Source organism: Chiloscyllium punctatum, chromosome 23 (assembly GCF_047496795.1).
Source record: "Chiloscyllium punctatum isolate Juve2018m chromosome 23, sChiPun1.3, whole genome shotgun sequence".
Taxonomy (NCBI): domain Eukaryota; kingdom Metazoa; phylum Chordata; class Chondrichthyes; order Orectolobiformes; family Hemiscylliidae; genus Chiloscyllium; species Chiloscyllium punctatum.
This window is the reverse complement of record NC_092761.1, coordinates 81,865,220-81,888,872: the sequence shown is the minus strand read 5'-3', so window position 1 is coordinate 81,888,872 and position 23,653 is coordinate 81,865,220. Positions and strand designations below refer to the sequence as shown.

Below are 23,653 nucleotides of genomic sequence, written 5' to 3'. Positions count from 1 at the left end.
GAATCGGACCCTGACTCACCCCGAGGGAATCGGACCCTCATTCACCCTGAAGGAATCAGACCCTGACTCACCCCGAGGGAACCGGACCCTGACTCACCCCGAGGGAGTCGGACCCTCACTCACCCCGAGGGAGTCGGACCCTCACTCACCCCGAGGGAGTCGGACCCTCACTCACCCCGAGGGAACCGGACCCTGACTCACCCCGAGGGAGTCGGACCCTGACTCACCCCGAGGGAGTCGGACCCTCACTCACCCCGAGGGAGTCGGACCCTCACTCACCCCGAGGGAGTCGGACCCTCACTCACCCCGAGGGAGTCGGACCCTCACTCACCCCGAGGGAATTGGGCCCTCACTCGTGCTGAGGGAAACAAACCTCACCCATCCCAAGGGAATCGGACCCTCACTCTCCCCGAGGGAATCGGACCCTCATTCACCCCAAGGGAAATGGACCCTCACTCATCGCGAGGGAATCAGACTCTCACTCATCCCGAGGGAATCGGGCCCTCACTCGTGCTGAGGGAAACAAACCTCACTCACTCACCCCAAGGGAATTGGACCCTCACTTGCCCCGACTGGCTCTGCCCAAGCTCAAGTCCAGCTAGGCCTGAGTACTAGGCCCTGACCACTGGGAGCTGTTGAAGCCTCCCAACCACCAGCATAACCCCCCCCCCCCACCCCACCCCATTCCCCCATCTCTTCCCCCCACCACCACCACCAAATGAATTCTTGGTCAAGCAGCATGTTGATTTTAAAATTCCATTATATAAAACTGAAGGGAACTATCTGTGTTTGTTCAATGGGTGAATGGTTCTGTGCTGGGCTATCCCTGAGACACCTTACCAAAATCTATTCTCATTCCCACCCAGGGTCATCTTGCATTGGCACTGATCAAAGGGCAGAGACTTCCTATAGTGCACTAATCTGTAGTTTAGAGGAATCTCACCGAATAATGGCCTTTTAAATGCAACAATATCGGAGGTCATTGACAGCTGGCACATATTCCTGGAGGTTTTGGCCTTGTGTCCAATTGCCTTGTTCCCTCTTCCCTTCATTTAAAGAAATTTTTTAGCTTTGTTCAAATCTTCAATGAGTTCAATTCTTACCACTGCAGATGGTGAAATTTGAATCCAATAAAAATCTGGAAATAAAAAAGCTGGCCAAGTGCAACTATGAATTGATTGTTGTAAAAACCCATCTGGTTCACTAATGCTCTTTTAGGGAGTGAAATCTGTTGGCCTTGCCTAAACTACTTGAATGTACTTGAATAGATCAATGTTAGGTGTTGCATTTTGGTAAGACAAATTAGGACAGGTTTCATACACTTAATAGTAGGGTCCTGGGTAATGTGGCCAAACAAAGAGACCTAGAGGTGCAGGTTCATAGTTCCTTGAAAGTGGAGTCACAGGTAGACAGGACAGTGAAGGTGGTGTTTGGTACACTTGCCTTTACTGGCCAGCGCATTGAGTACTGGGAATTGGGAGGTCATGTTGCGGTTCAACTTGACATTGTTTAGGAATGCTACATTCAATTCTGGTCTCCCTGTTATAGTAAAGATGTTGTGAAACTTGAAAGGGGGCAGAAACAATTTACAAGGATGTTGCCAGGGTTGGAGGATTTGAGCTTTAGGAAGAGGCTGATTACCTGGAGTGTTGGAGGCTGAGGGATGACTTTATTATAGAGGCTTATAAAATCCTGATGGGCATGGATAGGGTAAATAGACAAGGTCTTTTCCTGGGGTGGAGGAGTCCAGAACTAGAAGGTATAGGTGAGTGAGAGGGGAAAGACATAAAAGGGACCTATGGGGCAACTTTTTCACGCACACAGTGATGCGTGTATGGAATGAGTTGATTAAGGAAATGGTGGAAGTGGGTACAATTGCAACATTTAAAGGCATCTAGATGGGAACATGAATAGGAAGAGATCAGGGGGATATGGACCAAATGTTGGAGAATGGGACTAGATTAATTTAAGATATCTGGTCACCATGGATGACTTTGACTGAAGGATCTGTTTCCATGCTGTACAATTCTATGATTCTAAATTGCCCTCTAAGTGTTCCTAACAAACCACTCATGGGGCAATTATGGATGGATGAGTAATAAATGCTAGCCCAGCAACATTCACATCCAATGACCAAATATATATTCTTTTAAAAAACCAGTCTGTTACAGGCCCTGCTGTCTATTGTACCAGTCCTTCCAACCTTAGAGGTGCAATGGCCAATAAGGCTATTAGTCTTAAGATTGCAGAAGGGCCTATGATTTGACCAGACCATCAGCACCAAGTGGAGGCAGATTCCATCTGGCTCAGGGGAGGAAGTGTAAAGGCAGAGTGGGGTCAGATAAGAGAGTAGTGTTCACAGAGCATTACAGAAACTGGGAAGAAGGAAACATCAACATTAAGGCTTTCTGGTTATTTTTGCTTCCTTCTGTGCAGGTCTTCGGGAAGGATTACATCGTGTTCTGGGCCGTTTTCTCCTTTATTCACATCCTGGCGACACTTTTGCTCAGTATACAACTGTACTACATGGGCCGCTGGAAACTTGGTAATTACTGGGAATGCACAGAAAATAAATCTTCTCTTTATCTGTCCATCCGTTCTGTCTCTTTTTTGGTGTCAAACCCAGAGGACAGGCTGTAACGACCTCCTGTTCATTTCTACTGCAATTTATCAGCTGGTGAAACAAAGAGCTGGGCCCAGTTATCCAATCAGCATCTCTATCCAAGACAGATTTCATTTATTTTTTAATTCTTTGAGGGGATGTGGATGATGCTGCCTTGGCCAGTGTTTGCTCCTTCATCCCTAATTTACTTTCAGTAAAGTGTCTTGTTTGACCATCACAGAGGACAGGATAGAGTCAACCCATACGCTTTACTTTCAGTTTAAAAGAGTAGAGAAAGCTTTAATTTCAGTTTGAAAGAGTAGAGTGAGGTTTAATTTCAAGGTTAGAGGCATCTTTAATTTCAGTTCAAAATAGTAGAATCAACCCCAATACTGTGTGCCTAGGGTAACATGTGGCCAGACCAGGTGAGGAAGGCAGATTTCCTTCTATAAGCGACAATAGCAAATCAGATAGGTCTTAACAAAGCAATTGATTACAGTTTCTTGGGGTCACTATCACTGCTGTTAACTTTCTTTCAGGGGTTTCCTTTTAATTCATTGAAATTCTCCCAGCTGTCAAAGTGGGATTTAAGCTATATTTCACACCGTTAGCCCAGGCCTCTGGAAACCAGTCTAGTGATATTATCATACCACTACCATTTCCCCCTAGCATTCCAGAACCAGGTGAAGAATCACAGACTATCACTGAGTCTGAGTACTCCCAGACAGAGGATGTTACCTGGATACTGCCATTTTACACTCAAAAGAAATCTTTATTTAGAAAGAAGTATTTGCTTTTATTTGACATCTTCAAACATTGTCAAACTTCCCTGAAAGGGAGAAACTACATACATTTTAAAAATGCAGTTACAATTGTACAGAAATGCATTAACTGTTCCTCCTTAAATATCTTTTAAGACATCACAGTGAACTGCCCAGCATAATGCAACTTTGACGTTGTTTCAAGGGGGAATGTCAGGGGGATTTCTGAAATGTACCTTGTTCTTCTTTAGATGATTATCTTGTATGTTTAATATTTATTGAGGCACCAGAGCAGACAAACACAATCTTATTTTAACTTCCCATTCTACTTTCTCTGCTACTTTCTCTGTGTTGCTTTGGAGTGAATATATGCAGTACATAACCATATGGATTCTGAAACCTCTCTACAAGTTACAAATGCAGCATTAAGTAAACCTTGTATAAAGCATTCAGAGATATGAGCAATGCGTAAGGTTGTGCCAATGCAGAGGGCACAACTCAATAATGGTCAAAAAAGCATGTTGTGAAATGATCTAAATAACATTACAAAAGGATGACACACCTTGCACAGTTATAACATGCCCCAGAAAGCTGAAATTCCACCTGGCTTTGCTGCTGCACAGTCAATAATAATTTCAGCAGAAACCCTACTTGCAGCTAAACAAATCTTGAGCAGATTCACCCTCCAGGAGTGCTGAGATTTTCTTACCTAAGTTCCTCTTCAAGACCTTCTCAAAAACGACTTCTTTGCCCCATATAATCATTCACCTCTCCCGTCCCAGTCAGTCCCCCGGAGGACACTTCGTCCTGCAGATGCAAATGGTTAAGTTACAGGGGTTAGCCAGGAGTGTGTGTAATTCCCATAAGACTGACAGTATCATGGATTGTGTGACTTGAGTAATTGACCCTGTTTCTGTATGTATTCGCTACAAATGTGTAATCGTCACAGATTGTTTTAGCACCTTGGAGTGTAATTATCAGGACAAATGCAATAATGCCAAATTTCAAATAATCACAACAAATTTTGAAACTTGTATTAGTTTGAAATTCAGAATCTTTGCTTTGGCCGTATATCTTTCTTTGCAGAGATATTCAAACCTTGGATTTTTGTTTTACAGATACAGGGATTTGCCGAAGGATTATTCATGTGATTTACACTGACCATATCCGACAGTGCAGCGGACCTGCCTACATAGTAAGTGCTCCTTCAGAGTTCTTCATTCACAATTGCAGGCAAAGAGGATTGCTTTCTTTTGGCAGTGATGTAAGAGCGACGAGTGACACTACACAAGCAAACAAACAAAAAGAGATGACTAGGTGAAATTACTGTTCCTGACAAAGCACGGCAGGTGGGAAGTTGGACTTGAATGGTCTGAACTTTGATTTTCTGTTTTCATCTCTTGCTAAAATCTTTCATCTTCTCTTCTCAGGATCGGATGGTATTGCTTATTATGGGGAATATTGTGAACTGGTCACTGTGAGTATCAGACTGCCTACTGCCTCTTAATCCATGTCCATCTTGCTCATTGTTATCATGAAATCTCTGAATACCTTGAACAAGAATCGGTGCTAGGAATGCTAAATTCTAAAATTAGTCCGTACTGCTACCTAAATGTGTGTGTGTGAGACGGGCACTGGGAGAATATTCAAACCTGCAGTCCTGTCCACTCACTCAGCCATCCATATTTACAGGCTTTCTGTGATGTTTATTACAGTGGCGTTGGTAAATTGGTCGATTTTACATCAAAACATGCTCATATAGAGTTATAGAGTCATAGAGATGTACAGCATGGAAACAGACCCTTCGGTCCAACTTGTCCATGCGACCAGATATACCAATCCAATCTAGTCCCACCTGCCCGCACTCGGCCCATATCCCTCCAAACCCTTCCTATTCATATACCCAAATGCCTCTTAGATGTTGCAATTGTACCAGCCTCCACCACATCCTCTGGCAGCTCATTCCATACACGTACCACCCTCTGCATGAAAAAGTTGCCCCTTAGGTCTCTTTTATATCTTTCCCCTCTCACCCTAAACCTATGCCCTCTAGTTCTGGACTCCCCGACCCCAGGGAAATCTCGCTCAAACTTTTAATGTCTTGTTAGTAAAGGGGTGTCTTGCAGCTGCAGATTCCCCGTGTCAACATTTTATCATTTCAAACTGATCCAAGTGGGGAGACACAGAAAGGAAGTGAGATTGTTCTCTCTCGCTGTTCTATCACAAAGGAGAGGGTCTTCTGGAGCAGCTCATGTGCCCCTATGTCAGTTGGCGGAGTAAATGGAGAGACAGTTCTAGTTGAAGTAATGGTGATGTAGAAGTAAAAGAAGAACTGCATGTATATAGCACCTTTCTTAATCTGAGGAAATGCATTTCACAGCCCTTTTGGAGTATGGTAACCCGAATCACTTTAGGAAACACAGCATACCCCTTTGCACTCAGAAAGCTCCCACAAGCAGTGGGGCAGCACGATGGCCCAGTGGTTAGCAGTGATGCCTCACAGCACATGGGACCCGGTTTCGATTCCAGTGTCAGGCAACTGTCTTGTGTGGAGTTTGCACATTCTCCCCGTGTCTGCATTGGTTTCCTCGGGGTGCTCCAGTTTCCTCCCGCAATCCAAAGATGTGCAGGACAGGTGGATTGGTCCAAGTTGTCAAGGGATGTGCAGGTTTGGAGGATTAGCCAATGGGAAATGGGGGGTTACCGTGATAGGGTGGGGAGGGCTGGGTCTGGGTGGGATGCTTTTCAGAGAGTTAGAGCAGACTTGATGGGCCAAGTGGCCTCTTTCCACACTGTAGGGATTCTATGATTCTACATACAACACTGAATAGTTAACAGTCGGGTAAACTGCTTGAGTTGTGCAGCTTAGTACTGTCCTGGGAATAAAGACAAACTGCCCTGCCCAAACCTAGAGCACTATCATGGGATTGCTTATGTCAATTGGAGAGGCAAGGCCTCAATTCAACATCTACTGCAGCCTGGATTCTGTGCTCCAGCCTCTGGAATGTAGCGTTGATAAACAAATGACCTGCTTGCTCCAGGTTGAGAGGGTCATGGTCAGCACCCTGTCAAAAAGGAAAACTTCAAACTGAGATGCTCCTCTGGTTACTGAAGGGCTGTCCTGTCTGTACTCACTCCCTGAAAGGCAGTAGTAGATGGGAGATCACGAGTTGATTCTGGTCTCTGGAGGGCCCGCCTGTCCCCAAGATGGGACAAGGAAGGTGATTGTGTGAGGAACCAGCCCACTGGCTGTTGAACGTGTTGTAGTACACTGCGTGGTTTCATCACCTGACATTGGCATGCTGTCAATTAGCTGACATTTATTTTTCAGAGCTGCGTACGGACTAATTCTGAGACCCAAAGATTTTGCATCCTACCTGCTGGCAATAGGAATCTGCAACTTACTCCTCTACTTCGCTTTTTACATCATCATGAAGGTAAGAGAACGGCTGATCAGTGTTTTTGCAACACAGAAATAGGCCATTTGCCCCATCATGTTTCTACTAATAGCTATGCTCCACATCTTCCCAACTTCGTTCAGCAATCTCCCTCATGTGTTTAAATAACTTTCTTCTAAACGTATCTTTGCTGTTTGTCCCAACATAGACAGCATGCCTACATTCTCGCTGCCGTCTGCTAAAGTTGTTTCTCCTAAATTCCCGAAAAGATTTACTCCGACTGCAGGTTCTAGCCTCACTCAGTCCTCATGGAAATTTTCCCTCCATAAGTGCTGGAAATCTTAAAATAGAAACAGGAAGTGCTGGAAATGCTCAGCAGGTCTGGCAGCATCTGTGGAAAGAGAACTAGGTTTAATCCTTCAGTTTAGATTAGATTAGATTACCTACAATATGGAAGCAGGCCCTTTGGCCCAACACGTCCTCACCGACCCTCCGAAGAGTAACCCACCCAGACCCATTTCTGTGACCTTTCGTCAGAGTGAGCTTACTCCTGATGCTAGATCAGAAATGTGAACTCTGTCGCCCTCTGTCTTCATGATGTATTTCCAGCACCTTCTCCCTCTGCCTGTCAAAACCCTTCACCATCTTCAGAATTTTATCAGGTCACTGATAAAAGGTCAAGAGAAAAGCCCACCAGACACGTGCACACTCAGAATAGTTGGCTTGATTCACATTGAACACTGTTAGGAAATAGTGTGTTCTCTGATTAGGTGTCCGGTGTCTCTATTGAATGCACCTCTCTGTATACTAGGTGGTCACTTTGTACTAATTATTAAGTTAACTTTTCAAATCAATTTGCTTAAGCAATTATACTGCTGACTTATTTATGTTTGTTTAGTTATGTTGGTATTTTGTTGACTAACCATTCTAAGTTAATTTCTGCTGTGGATTGCCACAGTGAAAGTAACTCTACCTCAGCTCAACCGTTGAGAAACTGAGGGTCAAATGGGCCTCTGAAGTCAATGGGAGATAAAATGCTACACCTGACCTGATCCTATTCACTTTCCCGCTGGGCAGACGCAGACCACTCAGCTCGCTTGTTCTTGCAAATTATAGGGAGGCTGAAGATTTAGGCCGGTAACCCATTGGTTACTTATTTACCCCATGTCATCAGAGGGAGGCACCAGGCAGATTTTTGTTTTATTCAATCATAGGATGAGTGTGCACTTGTATCTGGTGGTCTTTTCTCCTGAAAAGAGAAAACTGCATAGTGACCTGATAATATTCTTAAGATGGTGAAGGGTTTTGACAGGCAGAGAGAGAAAGTGCTGGAAATACTTCATGCAGAGAGAGGGCAACAGTTCACATTTTTGATTTAGCACCAGGAGAAAGCTCACTCTGATGAAAGGTCACTGTTGCTGTGGGTCTGAAGTCATATGTGGACCAGATAAGGGTGGCAGTTTCCTTCCTTAAAGGAGTGAACCAGATTGGTTTTCTCCTGACAGTCAACAATGATTTCATGTTCATCGTTCAACTCTTAATTTCAGATTTTTGATCAAATTCAAATTCCAGCATCAGTCCCGTCAGGATTTGAACCCAAGCACCCAGAGTATTAGCTGGGTCTTCAGAGTAACAGTCCAGTAATAATACCACTAGGCTAATGCCTCCAGATGGCTCTCTATAGAGAGCTGGGGAAGAAATCTGATGAATGAAACATACACTAGCGACCTAGAGCAGGCTTTCACGAAGGCTTGGAAGCTGATTGGGATGGGTCATGACTCAGGTGAGGGATCAGGAGAAGATATATGCTTTCAAAGTAAGATTAGAATAGACACACTACAGTATGGAAACTGGCCATTTGGCCCAACAAGTCCACACTGACCCTCTGAAGAGGTAACCCACCCAGACCTATTCTCCTACCCTTGAATTCACCCCTGAATAATGTACCTAACACTACGGGCAATTTAGCATGACCAATTCACCTAACCAGCACATCTTTAGATTGTGGAAGGAAACCCACACAGACACGGGGAGAACGTGTAAACTCGACACAGACAAGTCACCTGAGGTGGGAATCGAACCCGGGTCCCAGGCACTGTGAGGCTGCAGTGCTAACCACTGAGCCATCACGCTGCCCATCTTCAGCTTGGTGGGTGTTTCAAGATGAAGATCTGATGAGCAGTCACCCCATGTCCAAACAGATGATTACTTGTCTAATCTGTAACAGTTGCATTTGTTGGAGTTTAAGGCACATCAGTAAAGTGAAGCTGCTTAGGTACAGTTTTCTTGAGTGTTTTCTAAGTTATTGGGTGTTTTATAGCTGACTGCTGTTTTCTCTCTGTCCCCAGCTCCGAAGTGGTGAATCGATCAGGCCCATTCCCCTGATCTGTATTATCTGCACAGCTGTAGTCTGGGGATTTGCTCTGTTTTTCTTCTTTCAGGGCCTCAGTACGTGGCAGGTAAGCACATCCTCCATCAGGTCAGCAGGCCATGACTCAGTGTCCGCTTATTTTCCTGTAGCTCCTACTAACATACATCCAATTGTGATGATAGGACTTTAACCTGAAATATTATCCCTACATTTCTCCTTCGGCACAAGCTACTTCCACAACTGAGTACCAGTTTCTACAACTGTCTTCATCTATTGATTCAATAAATTAATGTTATCATTTTAACATCTCCCACTATCTAAAATGCTGAATAAATATTTGTTTCTTTTCCTATTTTACAGAAAACCCCAGCAGAGTCCAGGGAGCACAACAGAGAATGTATCCTGCTTGACTTCTTTGATGATCATGACATTTGGCATTTTTTGTCCTCTATCGCACTATTTGGATCTTTCCTGGTAAGTAACCTAGCCTACCTTCTACCTCCCTTTCCTCCTTTTAGATGCTCCTTGAGACCTTCCTCTTTGCCTCACTTTTGGCTTCTTCTAATATCTTTGGCAGTAAAATCCGAATCTGTTGGAAATACTCAGAGGTTAGCAGCATGTGTGGAGAGAGGGACAGAGTGAATGTTTCAGACCAGACAGAAAATAGAAAATAGAAAATAGAAATAGAAAATAGAAAAATAGAAAATAGAAAATAAAATAGAAAATAGAAAAATAGAAAATAGAAAATAAAATAGAAAATATAGAAAATAGAAAATAGACAGATCTGATGAAAGATTTGAAACTTCTACTGTTTCTCTCTACTTATTTCTGCCTGACATATGAATATTTATAAGCCTTTCCTGTGCTTAATTTACACATCCCAGAATCACTGAAGGGTCATGATGCAGATGGAGACCATTCCACCCATCATGTCTGCACCAGCTCTTTAAATGAGCATTATGACTTTGTGCTAATCTCCTGTCTTTTCCCCACTCCCTTGCGTATTATTTCTATTCAAATTATCATCTGATGCCCTCCTCAATATCCTTGGCATTAAATCTGGTTAGATAAACTCCTGGCAGACATCTTGCTACATTACAGGCACTATGTAGTTGCAAGTTGTTGTAAATTGCCCAATTGCTCAGATACTACTAAAAATACTTCCCATTACTGTGTCAGTTCAACGATTGTTTGATGTGACCAACTGTCATCAAACTTTTAAAAGTTTTTTTCTCCTTCTTTACCCTGGAATCTCTGTGTGATTCACAACTCATGCTTTTTTTTTCTATGTGGTATTCAGTGTAGATAACTGCATGACATAGCTAGCATTGATTAATGCTGCGAATTTAACTCTAGAACTCTGGAACATAAGAAGCCAAGGTTTTAGTGAATGAGTGAGGTAGCACACTGATGACAAAAGGAAAAAATCATTAGGGAGCAGCTACTCTGATGGAGGACGGTGATGGTAATTCAGACAGAGAGAGAGGGTTCCTGGTTTCACCAACAGCATGACCTTCCATCCACCAATCTTCATCGAACTCTATTAACATGACTTTATAATTCTTTCTTCTTCATGTGTTTGTCACACTTCCCTTGAAATACATCCATGTGATTTGCCCCAACTACACTCAGTGGTAGCAAGTTCTACATTCTCACCACTCTCTGGGTAAAGAGGTTTCTCCTGAAATCTCAAGTGGATTTTTAAAAGTGCATTTCTTGTGCTTAAAGCCTCTGCTTCTGGTCTTCTACACAAAAAGAACAATATTCTCTCTCCTACCAAACCCTTACATTGTCTAAAATGCATCCTTCAATTCACCTCTTGGTCTTCGCTTTTTTTTAAGACTGAAATATTTGGCCTTTCCTGGTGGTGATAACCTGGTTTCATTCTTGTCGGTCTTAGTGCCTCTCGTTTCCTCCTTTAGATCTTGTTGACTCTGGATGAAGACCTGGATCACGTGCAAAGAGACAAAATCTATGTCTTCTAATTCCTAGTGGAGAAAACAGTGACCGCACAGCAGACTTCCTGCCTTTTGTCACCTGAAGCCTGTTCCTCTGGAGAAAAGGAGACATGGGGTTAGCATTGCTGCTGTGAGTGAACTATGGAGGCGATGGGAGACCTCAAGTGCCAGTCCCACTGCAGTAGCCCTTGAGCTGCCAGCTCTGGCATTGAGAGCAACATTTGCTAGTGGTGATGTTTGTGCCAATGCACTGGCCTTCAACTTGAAACGCTGTGCTGAAGAGATGGAGAGCCTCTTGGCTTCTCTTGCCTCGATCAGTCCCTTACCCTGTAAGGCATAGCATCATCACCCTCTCCTTTACCAGGTTACTTTTAAGAAATGGCTCTTGAAATTCATTTCGTGCATACTTACTTGGAATAAAATCAGGTTTGAGTGGCTACTGGAAATGAATGCTCTTCGCTGGAAAAACAATTTTTCTGCACTTGTTTTATTTTGCCAGTTCTACCCAAAACTGTACTAATGGAGGAAAAGGAAGGCACCCCTGGTTTTGAAAGCAAAACGTTGCTTTTTCTGGGCTTTGCTACTCCATTGGTAATGTTCCTGTGTTTGCGCGCATACGTCTTGATGGTAGATTGGCACTACACTTCGCTATTGTGCTGAATACAACCACCAAGTTAAAGACTGATGACCCTGTTCACCATAGCTAAGTCACAATAGAGCTCCTGTTGCTGGGGAAACACTAGCTTTAGAAGTGGCAGAGGAATCTGTGCCAACTACATTGACCCAGAGTTCTAGAAGTTTAGTTAGGTACAGGTGAGGGGTGGCTTACTGCGGGACTTGGGCGTGGAATTAGTGTTAAGGATAGTAAATTCACAACATTAGCCCTGCATCCTCAATACCTCAGGCAGAATTACCTCTCTGTTGAAGGTTACGGGGTCATACCTAAAGTGAAACATCTCAATCCAGACTCGGACGTAAAACCAATGCTCAATGTTGCCAAAAGGAATAATGAGACTAAAGAACTGCAGATGCTGGACTCCAAAGTCGACAGGCAGGAGGCTGGAAGGACACACAGCAAGCCAGGCATCATCAGGAGGTGGAGAAGTCGATTTTTCGGGTGTAACTCCTCTTCAGTCCTGTGTTCTTGCAGCCTCCTGCCTGTCTAAAAAGGAATAAGGAAGCTATGATCCACAATAAACAAAAACTTCTACTGGTGCTGTTGTGCCATGAAGGCTGAATTCGACACTGAGAGTTCATGTAAATGGAAATCCAATGTCCAGTTAGCAGATAGTGAAAGTGTACCTTTACATTTTATCTGATTTGTGTGTAATTTGGGAATACTTGGTGCTATCACTCAGTGTAACGTATGAAAATATTTCCTTACTCATCTTAATGTTATGGTGTGGGACAGTAAGGGAATTGCCTTTTGTACATTCTGCATTGTAGCAAGCACATAATTAATCTAGGATTTATCATTGTACACTGTTTAATGTGCTCAGGTGACCTCCCTAAACCTTTCCAGCGGTACTGGCAGCCTGTTACTTAGAATATTTACATGTTGTCGATATGTCAGTTGCAGACACACATTATAGCACAAATAACATCTGTTTATCCATTTAAATCAAGTGCACTTTGCAGTTGGTCAATGTCCCTAATTCTCTGTAATGGCAGATAATTTCATACTGAGCTTTATGTAGTCGGCATCTGTAACTCAGAGTCAAGCTTTTAGAAAGACTTAGAACATCAGCTTACTCAGCTTAGTGATGATACAACTCTATTTGAAATGGATTGATGGCGATGACAGTGTATTTTTAAGGAGCTCACCCACTAGGACATGTGACTGAAGGGCTAGAGTGGTGCTTTTGGATGTATATATCCTTTTATTGTTGCACTTATTCTCTAGTTCAACATACAACAAGTGACAAGAGATCCTTCAAACTTCCAAATTTGCCAAGTGTTATACAACATGTTGCCCAACATTTGATAACCCATTCCCCAAGGACAAAGCAAATACCTGTTCGTGTTTTCAGGTCTCTTGCCATGGCACTTGCTTTTTCCCTATCCATTTTCACACATTAGACTCATAATAATTGGAATGTGTCGATTCAGAGTGTTAGAAAATGATTCTTACAAAGCTACTGTTTGCAAAGAACAATAATGTTAATCATAATTCAAATAGCTAGACTTGATCTTTAACTGAAATGAGTAGTAATTGCTGCTATAATTGAATGCTGCTACATTTAATGTACCGTCCTACTGTCATTGTGAGGTGTCAAGCTACTCAGTAACAACATTCTACTCTGGGTTACCTCAAGGAATCAAATAGCAGGTTTCTTGATTTTTATTTTAAATCTTCCTTTTGAGTTCAGTACAATGCTTTGGAATATTTTACAGATTATAGTGCCTGGCATTTGTGCAGTCACCTATTGAGGGTCTTAAGTGCGATCGCCATTTTCTAAACACCACGCATAGAGGGTTGACAGAGTAAGGGCTGTAACTTGTTGGCTAGACTTGGTGTGGAGGAGAGTGAGCTCCTTCACCTAGACTAAGGCAAGGAGTAATCAGGAGACAGAGTCCTGTACTTATTTCACTGGCAGAGTATCTGCCTTTGATAGATCTGGCTATAAATGAACATTGGTACCACTGCCCTGAATAGCAGAGGCCTGAGGGATGGGTTTGGCATGGATCCAGTCATCAGGTATTGTCAGTCTTCCTTTAGCAGACTGTGATGTATCCTTTCAGATATTTGCAAACAATCAAACTCAGGACTGGGAATACATTAGAACTGAATTAGTTTAGTGGTTGCTTTTAAAAGGGTTCAAGTATGATTTAAAAAATGCAGTTAAGGAAATCAGGACATGTTTCCATGATTGGAGTAGTCACATTGACTGGCTCATTGCAAATTGTGACAAGAATGTAGGTTTGTTCTCCCTTTAGTATATGTATATCGTACATTGATGTCAGATCCAGAGCTATATTCATGGCCTCTGGTATTCGGGGCAGTGATACCAATGTTCATTTATTAGATTAGATTACTTACAGTATGGAAACAGGCCCTTCGGCCCAACAAGTCCACACCGCCCCGCCGAAGCGCAACCCACCCATACCCCTACATTTACCTCTTACCTAACACTACGGGCAATTTAGCCTGGCCAATTCACCTGACCTGCACATCTTTGGACTGTGGGAGGAAACCGGAGCACCCGGAGGAAACCCACGCAGACACGGGGAGAACGTGCAAACTCCACACAGTCAGTCGCCTGAGGCGGGAATTGGCACTGTGAGGCAGCAGTGCTAACCACTGTGCCACCGTGCCGCCCAGATCTATCAAAGGCAGATACTCTGCCAGTGAGATAAGTACAGGACTCTGTCTTCTGCTTACTCCTTGCATCTAGATTTATGGAGCTGACCTCATCTAGCTAAAAGGATACTGGCTAGGTGTTGACCCACAACCATGGGACTTCCATTGATGGATTGCAGTTAGTCAGGTTTGTACAGCAAATGTTGTAAGATTAATTTGGTATTTGAATTTTAACATCTAACTCCCTTCAATCATAAAAATCCATAATTAGTTGTGTAATTAAATGAGGACCATAAGACATAGGAGTGGAAGTAAGGCCATTCGGCCCATGGGCATTTCAATGCCACTTACCTGGACTTTCCCCGTATCTCCACCTAACTTTTTAGATTTTATTTACCTTCAGCACCAATCTCATGACCTTAACCAGCGAAGTGTTACTGGTAGGGAGTAGGGACTTGGGAGAGGGGCGTTGGAAATGCGATAGGTGGAAGGAGATTAAGGTGAGGGTGATAAGGTGAAGGTGATAGGCCGGAGTGGGCGTGGGGGCAGAGAGGTCAGGAAGAAGATTGCAGGTTAGGAAGGCAGTGCTGAGTTCGAGGGTTGGGACTGAGACAAGGTGGGGGGAGGGGAAATGTGGAAACTGGAGAAATCTGAGTTCATCCCTTGTGGTTGGAGGGTTCCTAGGCGGAAGATGAGGCACTCTTCCTCCAGCCGTTGTGTTGCTTTGGTCTGGCGATGGAGGAGTCCAAGGACCTGCATGTCCTTGGTGGAGTGGGAGGGGGAGTTGAAGTGTTGAGCCACGGGGTGGTTGGGTTGGTTGGTCCGGGTGTCCCAGAGGTGTTCTCTGAAACGTTCCGCAAGTAGGCGGCCTGTCTCCCTAAAATAGAGGAGGCCACATCGGGTGCAGCGGATGCAGTAAATGATGTGTGTGGAGGTGCAGGTGAATTTGTGATGGATATGGAAGGATCCCTTGGGGCCTTGGAGGGAAGTAAGTGGGGATGTGTGGCCACAAGTTTTGCATTTCTTGTGGTTGCAGGGGAAGGTGCCGGGAGTGGAGGTTGGGTTGGTGGGGCGTGTGGACCTGACGAGGGAGTCACGGAGGGAGTGGTCTTTTCGGAACGCTGATAGGGGAGGGGAGGGAAATATATCCCTGGTGGTGGGGTCCGTTTGGAGGTGGCGGAAATGACGGCGGATGATACGCTGTATATGGAGGTTGGTGGGGTGGTAGGTGATGACCAGTGGGGTTCTGTCCTGGTGGCGATTGTAGGGGCGGGGCTCAAGTGCTGAAGAGCGGAAAGTGGAGGAGATGCAGTAGAGAGCATCATCAATCACGTCTGGGGGGAAATTGCGGTCTTTGAAGAAGGAGGCCATCTGGGTTGTACGGTATTGGAACTGGTCCTCCTGGGAGCAGATGCGGCGGAGACGAAGGAATTTGGAATATGGGATGGCGTTTTTACAGGGGACAGGGTGGGAGGAGGTGTAGTCTGGGTAGCTGTGGGAGTCTCCATCAGTGAAGTTCAAGCACAAACTGAGATTTATTTTTAGTTCCCAGCTTTTTTGATACTAGTAACCTTAGTAAATGCTGTATTGTCCCTCACACCTAATTTTGAAGACTACGAGTGACAGATTCCCACGGAATCTCTGGAATGGTAGGCCTAACATACAATGAACGCCTGAGGGTCCTGGGATTGTACTCATTAGAGTTTAGAAGGTTGCGGGGAGATCGAATAGAAACATACAAGATAATGCATGGCTTAGAAAGGGTGGAAGCTGGGAAGTTGTTCCCATTAGGCGGTGAGACTAGGACCCATGGGCACAGTCTTAGAATTAGAGGGGGGTCAATTTAGAATGAAAATGTGGAGACATTTCTTCACCCAGATAGTGGTGGGCCTGTGGAATTCATTGCCATGGAGAGCAGTGGAGGCCAGAACGTTAAATGTCGTCAAGGCCGAGATTGATAAATTCTTGATCTCTCAGGGAATTAAGGGCTACAGGGAGAGTGTGGGTAAGTGGAGTTGAAATGCCTATCAGCCATGATTGAATGGTGGAGTGGATTTGATGGGCTGAATGGCCTTACTTCCAGTCCTATGTCTTAAGGTCTTATTTGGATTCCATGGTGTAGCTGAATGTAATTCTAAAATGTGGAGTACTGGGTCATGTTTCCTGCAACATTAAAAGGTTACAGATGTGCTGAAGCAGATGCATAAATAGTTTACAAGGATGATATCAAATCTTTAAGGCTATACCTGCCAAGAAAGGATGAACTGGCAAGGTTCACTTTCTCTTGAAAAGAGAAGGATGAGGATTGACCTAATGAAGTTATTTAAAAGGATGAAGGGTTTTGACAAATCAAACAGGAAATTTAGAAGAACCATCTTGACCCCGAGAATGGTGAGAGTGTGGAACTTGTTCATCTTAATCATACTGTGTGATGACAGCATAGATTAATTTAAGTGGAATTCAGAGGAACATATGAAGGGACAAGGGATAGAGGCTTCTGCTGATGGAATGGGAGGAGACTTGAGCATAAGTTTTGGCATTAACATTGACTGACTATAGGTCTTCCCAAATGATGACTGAGAGATGAAATCAAAGTTGTGTTTTTTTGCTGTTCTGAAAACCTAACAAATTAGCAAGTAACAAACTGGTCTCAAGAAACTGTGCCCCAAAAATTAGGTTCCTTAAAAGAAATTTATATTTGAAACTAAAATGATGTTGATGGCAGAGACAATGTGCTCCGACTCCTGCGGTGCCCACTGGCTATGCAAGGTCTCAAAAGTACTGTTAAACACTGTTATTCCCCTCTCTAGGGACATCCTGCATGATGGGTATAGTTTAGAATGGCATCATGGTCAGCCCAGACATGGTGGGCCGAAGGGCCTGTTCCTATGCTGTATTGTTCTATATTGTGAGATTTTGGGGGTCCTGAGGCATCAGCTGGCAGCATGCTAACAGCTGCAAGGTTCCTTGTGTACTTTTTTATTAGGGTGGTGTGTGACCTAATGGACAGGTCATTGAGGTCTGATTACTGTTGCAAAATAACGTGCAAGTGTGCATGTTTTAGTCGAACTAGATTTACCTTCTGAATTTTCACTCCAGTGTTATTGAACATCAGGAATTAAAATGGGGTCATAGCAGTAAAACGTTTGTAAAGCATTGTCTTACATTAGTATCAGTGTGGCAGTATAATTACACCACAGCCCCCCACCTAAAAAAAATTGTAGACTTTCAATCTTAAAGTAACTTCTAAAAGCCAATGCCAAATATTCTAATCTAATGTTTCCTCACAAAAGTTAAACCATTTTCTCCTCTACTCAACTATTTGGAGATATCACTGAAAGGGACAACCAGAAGATAAAGATTATTAGTATCTTCATATCCTAAATTTTTTTAAACTTTGAGTTGACAAATAAAACAGTTCCACTCTTCCCAATGCAATTAGTTTAATAAGATTGGTGCTGCTCTTGAACACGAAGGACTGTTGCTGAATTTTTATGTGTAACAAATGTTTGACTTTAAATCCAGCCTTGAGATGGTTGCTGAAGGTCAGTGTACCACAATAAGGTCAAAGAATTATACGTCCAGGACTGCACCTGGGAACATCATAATCAAATTCTTTCTGTAGGAGGCAAATTAATCCATTCAGATTGCGGCGCAAAACATAGAAGTTTAGATAATTCTAGAATCGACGTATAGATTTTTGCTAATGTTGTCTGTTGTAGCAGGGAATCTCTGGTTCATTCAGGATGTGGAGGTGGAGGTGTTGGTGTTGGACTGGGGTGGACATTTCAGAAGTCACATGACACCAAGTTATAGTCCAACAGGTTTATTTTAAATCACAAACTTTTGGAGTAACGTTAAGTGAAGGAGCAACGCTCTGAAAGCTTGTGATTTCAAATAAACCTGTTGGACTATAACCTGGTGTCGTGTGACTTGGTTCATTCATGGTGGAGGTGGGTAACTTCATTATTGAAACACTATGAGAAGAGTGCAGATTTAAGCTGGTCCATGCTATTGTTTAACTACTCCTCACTCGGGCATCTGACAACTTTTCTGAGCGGTTTTCAATTTGCCACAAGTTCTGAGTGATAAGAGTTGTTCACTTTTAGAGTTCAGGCTTCAGTTGTATTAACTGTCAGCAATCTGATGTGTACACATCATCCAAAGACCAGGACTGTCTTTAACCTTTGTCTTTAACATACTTTTTTATTTAAAATAAAGTCTTGTGAAGGCAAAAGCGTTGAAGAGTTCACTTTATGTTTACAAAACACGCAAAGAATAATGATCCTGCCTTTGTTTATGTAGCAGTGGTTCACAGTTTTGGGGCCTTTATGAGAAATTGTCTGTTTCAATGCTGTTATTTAATTTTACAACTTACTGTACAGCGTTGTTTTTGTTGTAACGCAAAACTGTTCAGATATAATAAAACGCAAAATCCATTTTGTGTCTATATCTTTAAATTTCCAACTTTTTAACTCCGCTTGCAGTTGCAGTTAAAGCTCCATGTGCATTGGTTGCTGTCTGGGGCTTGTCTCAGATATTTATTCTTCATGCGTGAATCCAGAAAGTAAATCTTCCCTAGATTTTTGATTCTGAAGGGAAAGCTGAACAGAAGTGTAAGTGGCTCTGGCCCAAGTGGAATGGTGGCGATATAGTCACTGAATTAATAGCCATGATGTGGAGGTCCCGGTGTTGGACTGGGGTGGGGGGGCGGAGAGAGAGAGAGAGTCAGAAGTCACATGACACCAGGTTATAGCCTTTGAAATCACAAGCTTTCATAGCGCTGCTCCTTCATCAGGTAACCTGATTAATATATGTGAAGTTGGAAGCTAGTATTATTAATGGTAACCATTGAAACTATCATTGTCTAAACCCACTTGGATCACTAATGCCCATTATGAAAAGGAAATCTGCTGCCCTTACCTGGACTGGTCTACGGGTGACTCTTAACCGCCCTCTGAAATGGCCATGCAAACTATTCAATGCAGGGCAATTAGGAATAGACAACAAATCTTGCCAGCGACACTCTCAAATCAAAACAAATTAGTATCCAAGGGATCATGAGTGCAAGGTTCCCTCCTGTAATAACCTGGGGATATTGGTGGAGATCCACTACTGAATTCTCATTGGAGATCTGGCTACAGCTTTTAAAAGGAAAAATTATTATCAATCTTTCCAAATGAAAACTATTAATTGGTATGAGGAATGGAACTAAGTCTGTTCAGAGGCTAGGTCTGTAAAAGCCTAAATAGTCTTTGCATAAGTGTCCCCAATCTTGAGAATTTTGATCTTAATGGAGTTGACTGCTACCCTTCCGCTGAAGATGCTACAAGGGATTGGGAGAACCCCCCCCCCCCCCCCTAGAGAAAACTGGCCAACAATCCTCGATATATTCACATGGAAACAACACACAGACTGAAACAGCATTGCAGATGAACACCTGCAACTTTATAATGATTTCAACAGGAACTTGAGACTTGGTCAATGCTACCGGGTCACATTTTGTTTGCGATTGTTGTGCAAAGTGGCATGACATTTCCCCAGAACCAATCAGTCTCTGCACAGATATCTTTGAAATACCTTTGCAAATGTTTTCACCTTACCTCTCAGCCTAATCAGTAACAATTTCATTGGATACAAATGCCAGTCAGATGGTTTATTAAACTGAATCTGTCTCTGTGGGCAGAGTACACCAGTAAGCAGTTTGTTAGCTGACAAACATGGACCATATTCTGCAGCTACTATTGCAGAGCTCTATTGCATTAGCTGATCGAAGGTAATAGAACAGCCACAGCCTTCCTTACTGGGAAGGAGCTTCAGACAGGTTCTCTATCCCTCATCGCTATGCAGGGACTGTTGCATTTTATACTCATTATGAACAAAGAATTTCACCCCCATCCCCCCTCCCCCCCGCAGTAACTTTGTTAAACACTCCAGATGACAATTTTAATTTTGCTTACAGTTACTTCTCCATATGATGGGTGCTATTTTTAACCTTGGCCAGCAGGGGGCCATAATCTAGTGAGGTAGATTTATTCCCTTCTTGGACCAATCCCTTCCTATTCTTATTCAATTGGAATCTGTAAAGGACATGATGTGCATCCCACCAGATTAGGTTTTTGACTGGGAGTGTTGTGGGAAATGGAGGGAGGGTCGTTTTGCTGAAGAATGGTGAAGTCAAAAGTGCAATACTGAGCTCGTATTGTCAAGATGCCTAGCTGTTCCAAATGAAAAAATGCAGAAGGGCTGGCCATTCCTAATGCAAAATGTTTCACACATTCCAGAGGCGAGACTATTGTTGCAATGAAACAAAACTGCTAGTTTCTGTCAAGAGGGAGTCAAGATAAAGTGATCGAAAGGGACAGGGAAAATTATAGCCTTAGACATTAACATAGTGATTCACATCAAGCTGTATTAAAGAACACATTTGAATTTCTTTTTCACTCCCTGTCGTACCAGTATTCCAACCACTTTAAGCCACCACCAAGTTTTCAAGGGGTGGTGATTCCCCAGTTTTGCTGCAACCTATCTGGGACCAGCTTTTGCAAAATTGTGGGAATTTCAACTCAAAGCTGCCTTGGAAGGGAAAAATATGCATTTTCTTATGAAGTTTAAGGTATGTACTCTATCTTTAAGAGACTGAATGTTCTTCTGAACTGAGAGCTTACAAGACCTGTGCATATGACTTAGATGGCAGTCCCAGAGTGTACCAGAAAATTGAAAATATGTAACATTTGGCTGTGAAATAGATACCTGAGTCTTGGTTAATGTTTTGACAACAACTTGAATTTAACCAAATTAGTTTAAATTTTGCCTCAAGATACTAAAATGCAATAGAGTTTGAATTTATTGTTTTGCCAACATCGAACCAATGAGATGATCTGATGTTGCAAGGTAAAATAATGCAGCCATTTTGAAAATTGGTCAGATAGCAATTGCCATAGAGAGAGAAAACCCCCTGGAAAGCTAATTGCCAATCTAACATCTTGCTCGCAAAGAAATTAGAAAACACTCTCTTTCAAAGGTACCTTTTCATCTGAAACATACTCGCAGTAAAAAGAAAGAAGACGATCCGGGGAATTCAGCAGCTGGAAGAGTGCAGATACAGAAGAAAAGGCACTGTGTGGTTTTGAAATTTAGTTCTTGTAATTTTAGTAAGGGTCTTATTGGAACAGATTATTGTTATAGAGTTGGAGGCAGATAGTAAGCAGTTAAGAGAAAGGGGGGCTTAGATTTGTGAATGGTTTTTGTTTAATGTTCATTTTTAGAGTTAGAAAATAAATTCATGTTATTTTGTTTAAATAGTTAAATAGTGGAGTTCTCCGTTACTCATATTTTAACAGATTACAAGATGTGGCAATGTGAGCTTTTCTGGGTGTTTGGTTTAATTAACAGGAGGTTTTCCTCCGTGTCATAACAATTTATGTAGCACCTTTGGAACCTTGGATCATCTCAATGCAGTCAGCAGCCAATTAAATACTTTGAAATGTCACCCGCTGTAATGTTTTACACTTGGCGAGTGTCTTTCCCCTTAGAATGCCTACAGTATGGAAACAGGTCCTTTGTCCCAACAAGTCCACACCGATTCCCCCAAAGAGTAACCCACCCAGACCCATTCCCCCTACCCTATTACTCGACATTTACCCCTAACTAATGCACCTAACCTACACATCCCTGAACACTATGGGCAATTTAGCTTGGCCAATTCACCTAACCTGCACATGTTTGGACTGTGGGAGGACACCGGAGCACCAGGAGGAAACAGACTTTAAGTCAGTTCTAAAACAAATCAGGTAAGAAATTCTAATGCAGGGACTGTTTGACAGACTCAGCAGATTCAGCAGCATCTAAAGAGAGTTAGCATTTCAAGTCCAGTATGACCCTTCTGAAGAAGTTTGAAGTCACAGCTGACTCAAAATATTAACTATGACACTTTAAAGTACTCAGATTTCTCAGCACCCAGAGTATTGTGTACATAAACAGTGAACTTTAAGAGCCACACATATATAAAAAATATATTCCACATCCTGTTTGAAGTTGCCTTTCCACCGGTGAAATAATTGAGGAGCAAAACATTGTAAAGTCTTTGGCAGTTATACAAAGCTTTTATTCGCTGTGGAGATTATGTCTGATCACATTTCCTCAAATATAAAGAATATTCTAATTCAATCAGCTGCAGTTCTCTAACATTCGCCCTTGATTTACGACAGCACAAAACAAAAACAGAGGTGAAGCCCCTGTTTAATCTTTTTGGTTAACATTAAACTGATAATGAATTCCAACACAACTATGTTTCTTTCATTTTAGATCTTTCTCGGTTAACTTTTGCAGTAGCTCACTAACGACAGTAGTCAGAAGCTTGATATCCTCATCCTCTGAAAACCGGTGCTCTGCACTTTTTCGGAGGATGATGTCCACATCATTGCTGACAAATTGTTCTGCCACTTTGACGGAAACATGCCAGGGGACCACGTCATCCTTCATGCCATGCAAGAGCCGCACTGGGCATAAGATGTTGATGCTGCTTTGTAGCAGACAGTGCTCCTCTGACTCCTTTATAAAGTTATATCTCATGGTGTAGAAGCCACTGGCACTGTACTTGGATGGCATATTATATTTGCCTGTCCTCTCAATATCTGCTCTGGCCTGACAATGAAAGAAAAGAGGGAGGGAAAGGACACAGATTAGGCACATGCAATAGGAGTGACAGAAATCTCATCCATTTCTAACAAACTTGATAACAGAAATTGCTGCAGAAAACTCAGCAGAGGCTCTTTGGAAGCAGGGTCAATACAGTAAGCTCAGATGTTACTGAGCTTCTCCAGCAATTTATGTTTTTTTTCAGATTTTGAGCATCCACAGTTCATTGTTCTGTAAAAGTTGCAAGGACTTGGTAGGGCACTGGGCGCAATTGAAATTCCTGATGAAGGGTTTATGCCTGAATTTTCGACTGTCCTGCTCCTCGGATGCTGCCCAACCAGACGTGGAAGGAATCCATCAACACTGCATAAATATATCAATGCCACTTATAAGAAAAGGTGAGACTTCGGAGGGAGTACCTTTATTGAAACTAAGCAGCCCTGTAATTTTCTCAAATATTAGCATTACAAACAGGGCTTGGCACGTTGTCCAATTAACATCCTTTGCGCGTATCTTTTCCTTCAGTTGAATTGGGCAGGACAGTGCTTGGAGTAAGAAGCACCTAGGTGTCCCTACCTCTGAGCCAGGAGGTCTGGGTTCAAGTCCCACCTGCTCCAGAGGG

The 23,653-nt window shown here is 42.9% G+C and overlaps 2 protein-coding genes across 8 annotated transcripts in view; one reads left to right on the top strand and one right to left on the bottom strand.

Moving 5' to 3' along the window:
* Window positions 1–18,841, top strand: part of sidt2 (SID1 transmembrane family, member 2) — a 99,160-nt gene extending 80,319 nt beyond the window's left edge. Inside the window, exons 20-26 of the mRNA XM_072593292.1 lie at window positions 2,437–2,545; window positions 4,482–4,558; window positions 4,794–4,840; window positions 6,695–6,800; window positions 9,110–9,220; window positions 9,493–9,606; window positions 11,055–18,841. Coding sequence (XP_072449393.1) covers window positions 2,437–2,545; window positions 4,482–4,558; window positions 4,794–4,840; window positions 6,695–6,800; window positions 9,110–9,220; window positions 9,493–9,606; window positions 11,055–11,117 — 627 coding nt within the window. The 3' untranslated portion in view covers window positions 11,118–18,841. The remainder of the gene's footprint in view (window positions 1–2,436; window positions 2,546–4,481; window positions 4,559–4,793; window positions 4,841–6,694; window positions 6,801–9,109; window positions 9,221–9,492; window positions 9,607–11,054) is intronic.
* A 3,633-nt stretch (window positions 18,842–22,474) lies between these two features.
* Window positions 22,475–23,653, bottom strand: part of LOC140494178 (palmitoyl-protein thioesterase ABHD10, mitochondrial-like) — a 37,265-nt gene continuing 36,086 nt past the window's right edge. For all 7 annotated transcript variants that reach the window (XM_072593285.1, XM_072593286.1, XM_072593287.1 and 4 more), the window contains one exon: window positions 22,475–23,037. In XM_072593285.1, coding sequence (XP_072449386.1) covers window positions 22,690–23,037 — 348 coding nt within the window. In that variant the 3' untranslated portion in view covers window positions 22,475–22,689. The remainder of the gene's footprint in view (window positions 23,038–23,653) is intronic.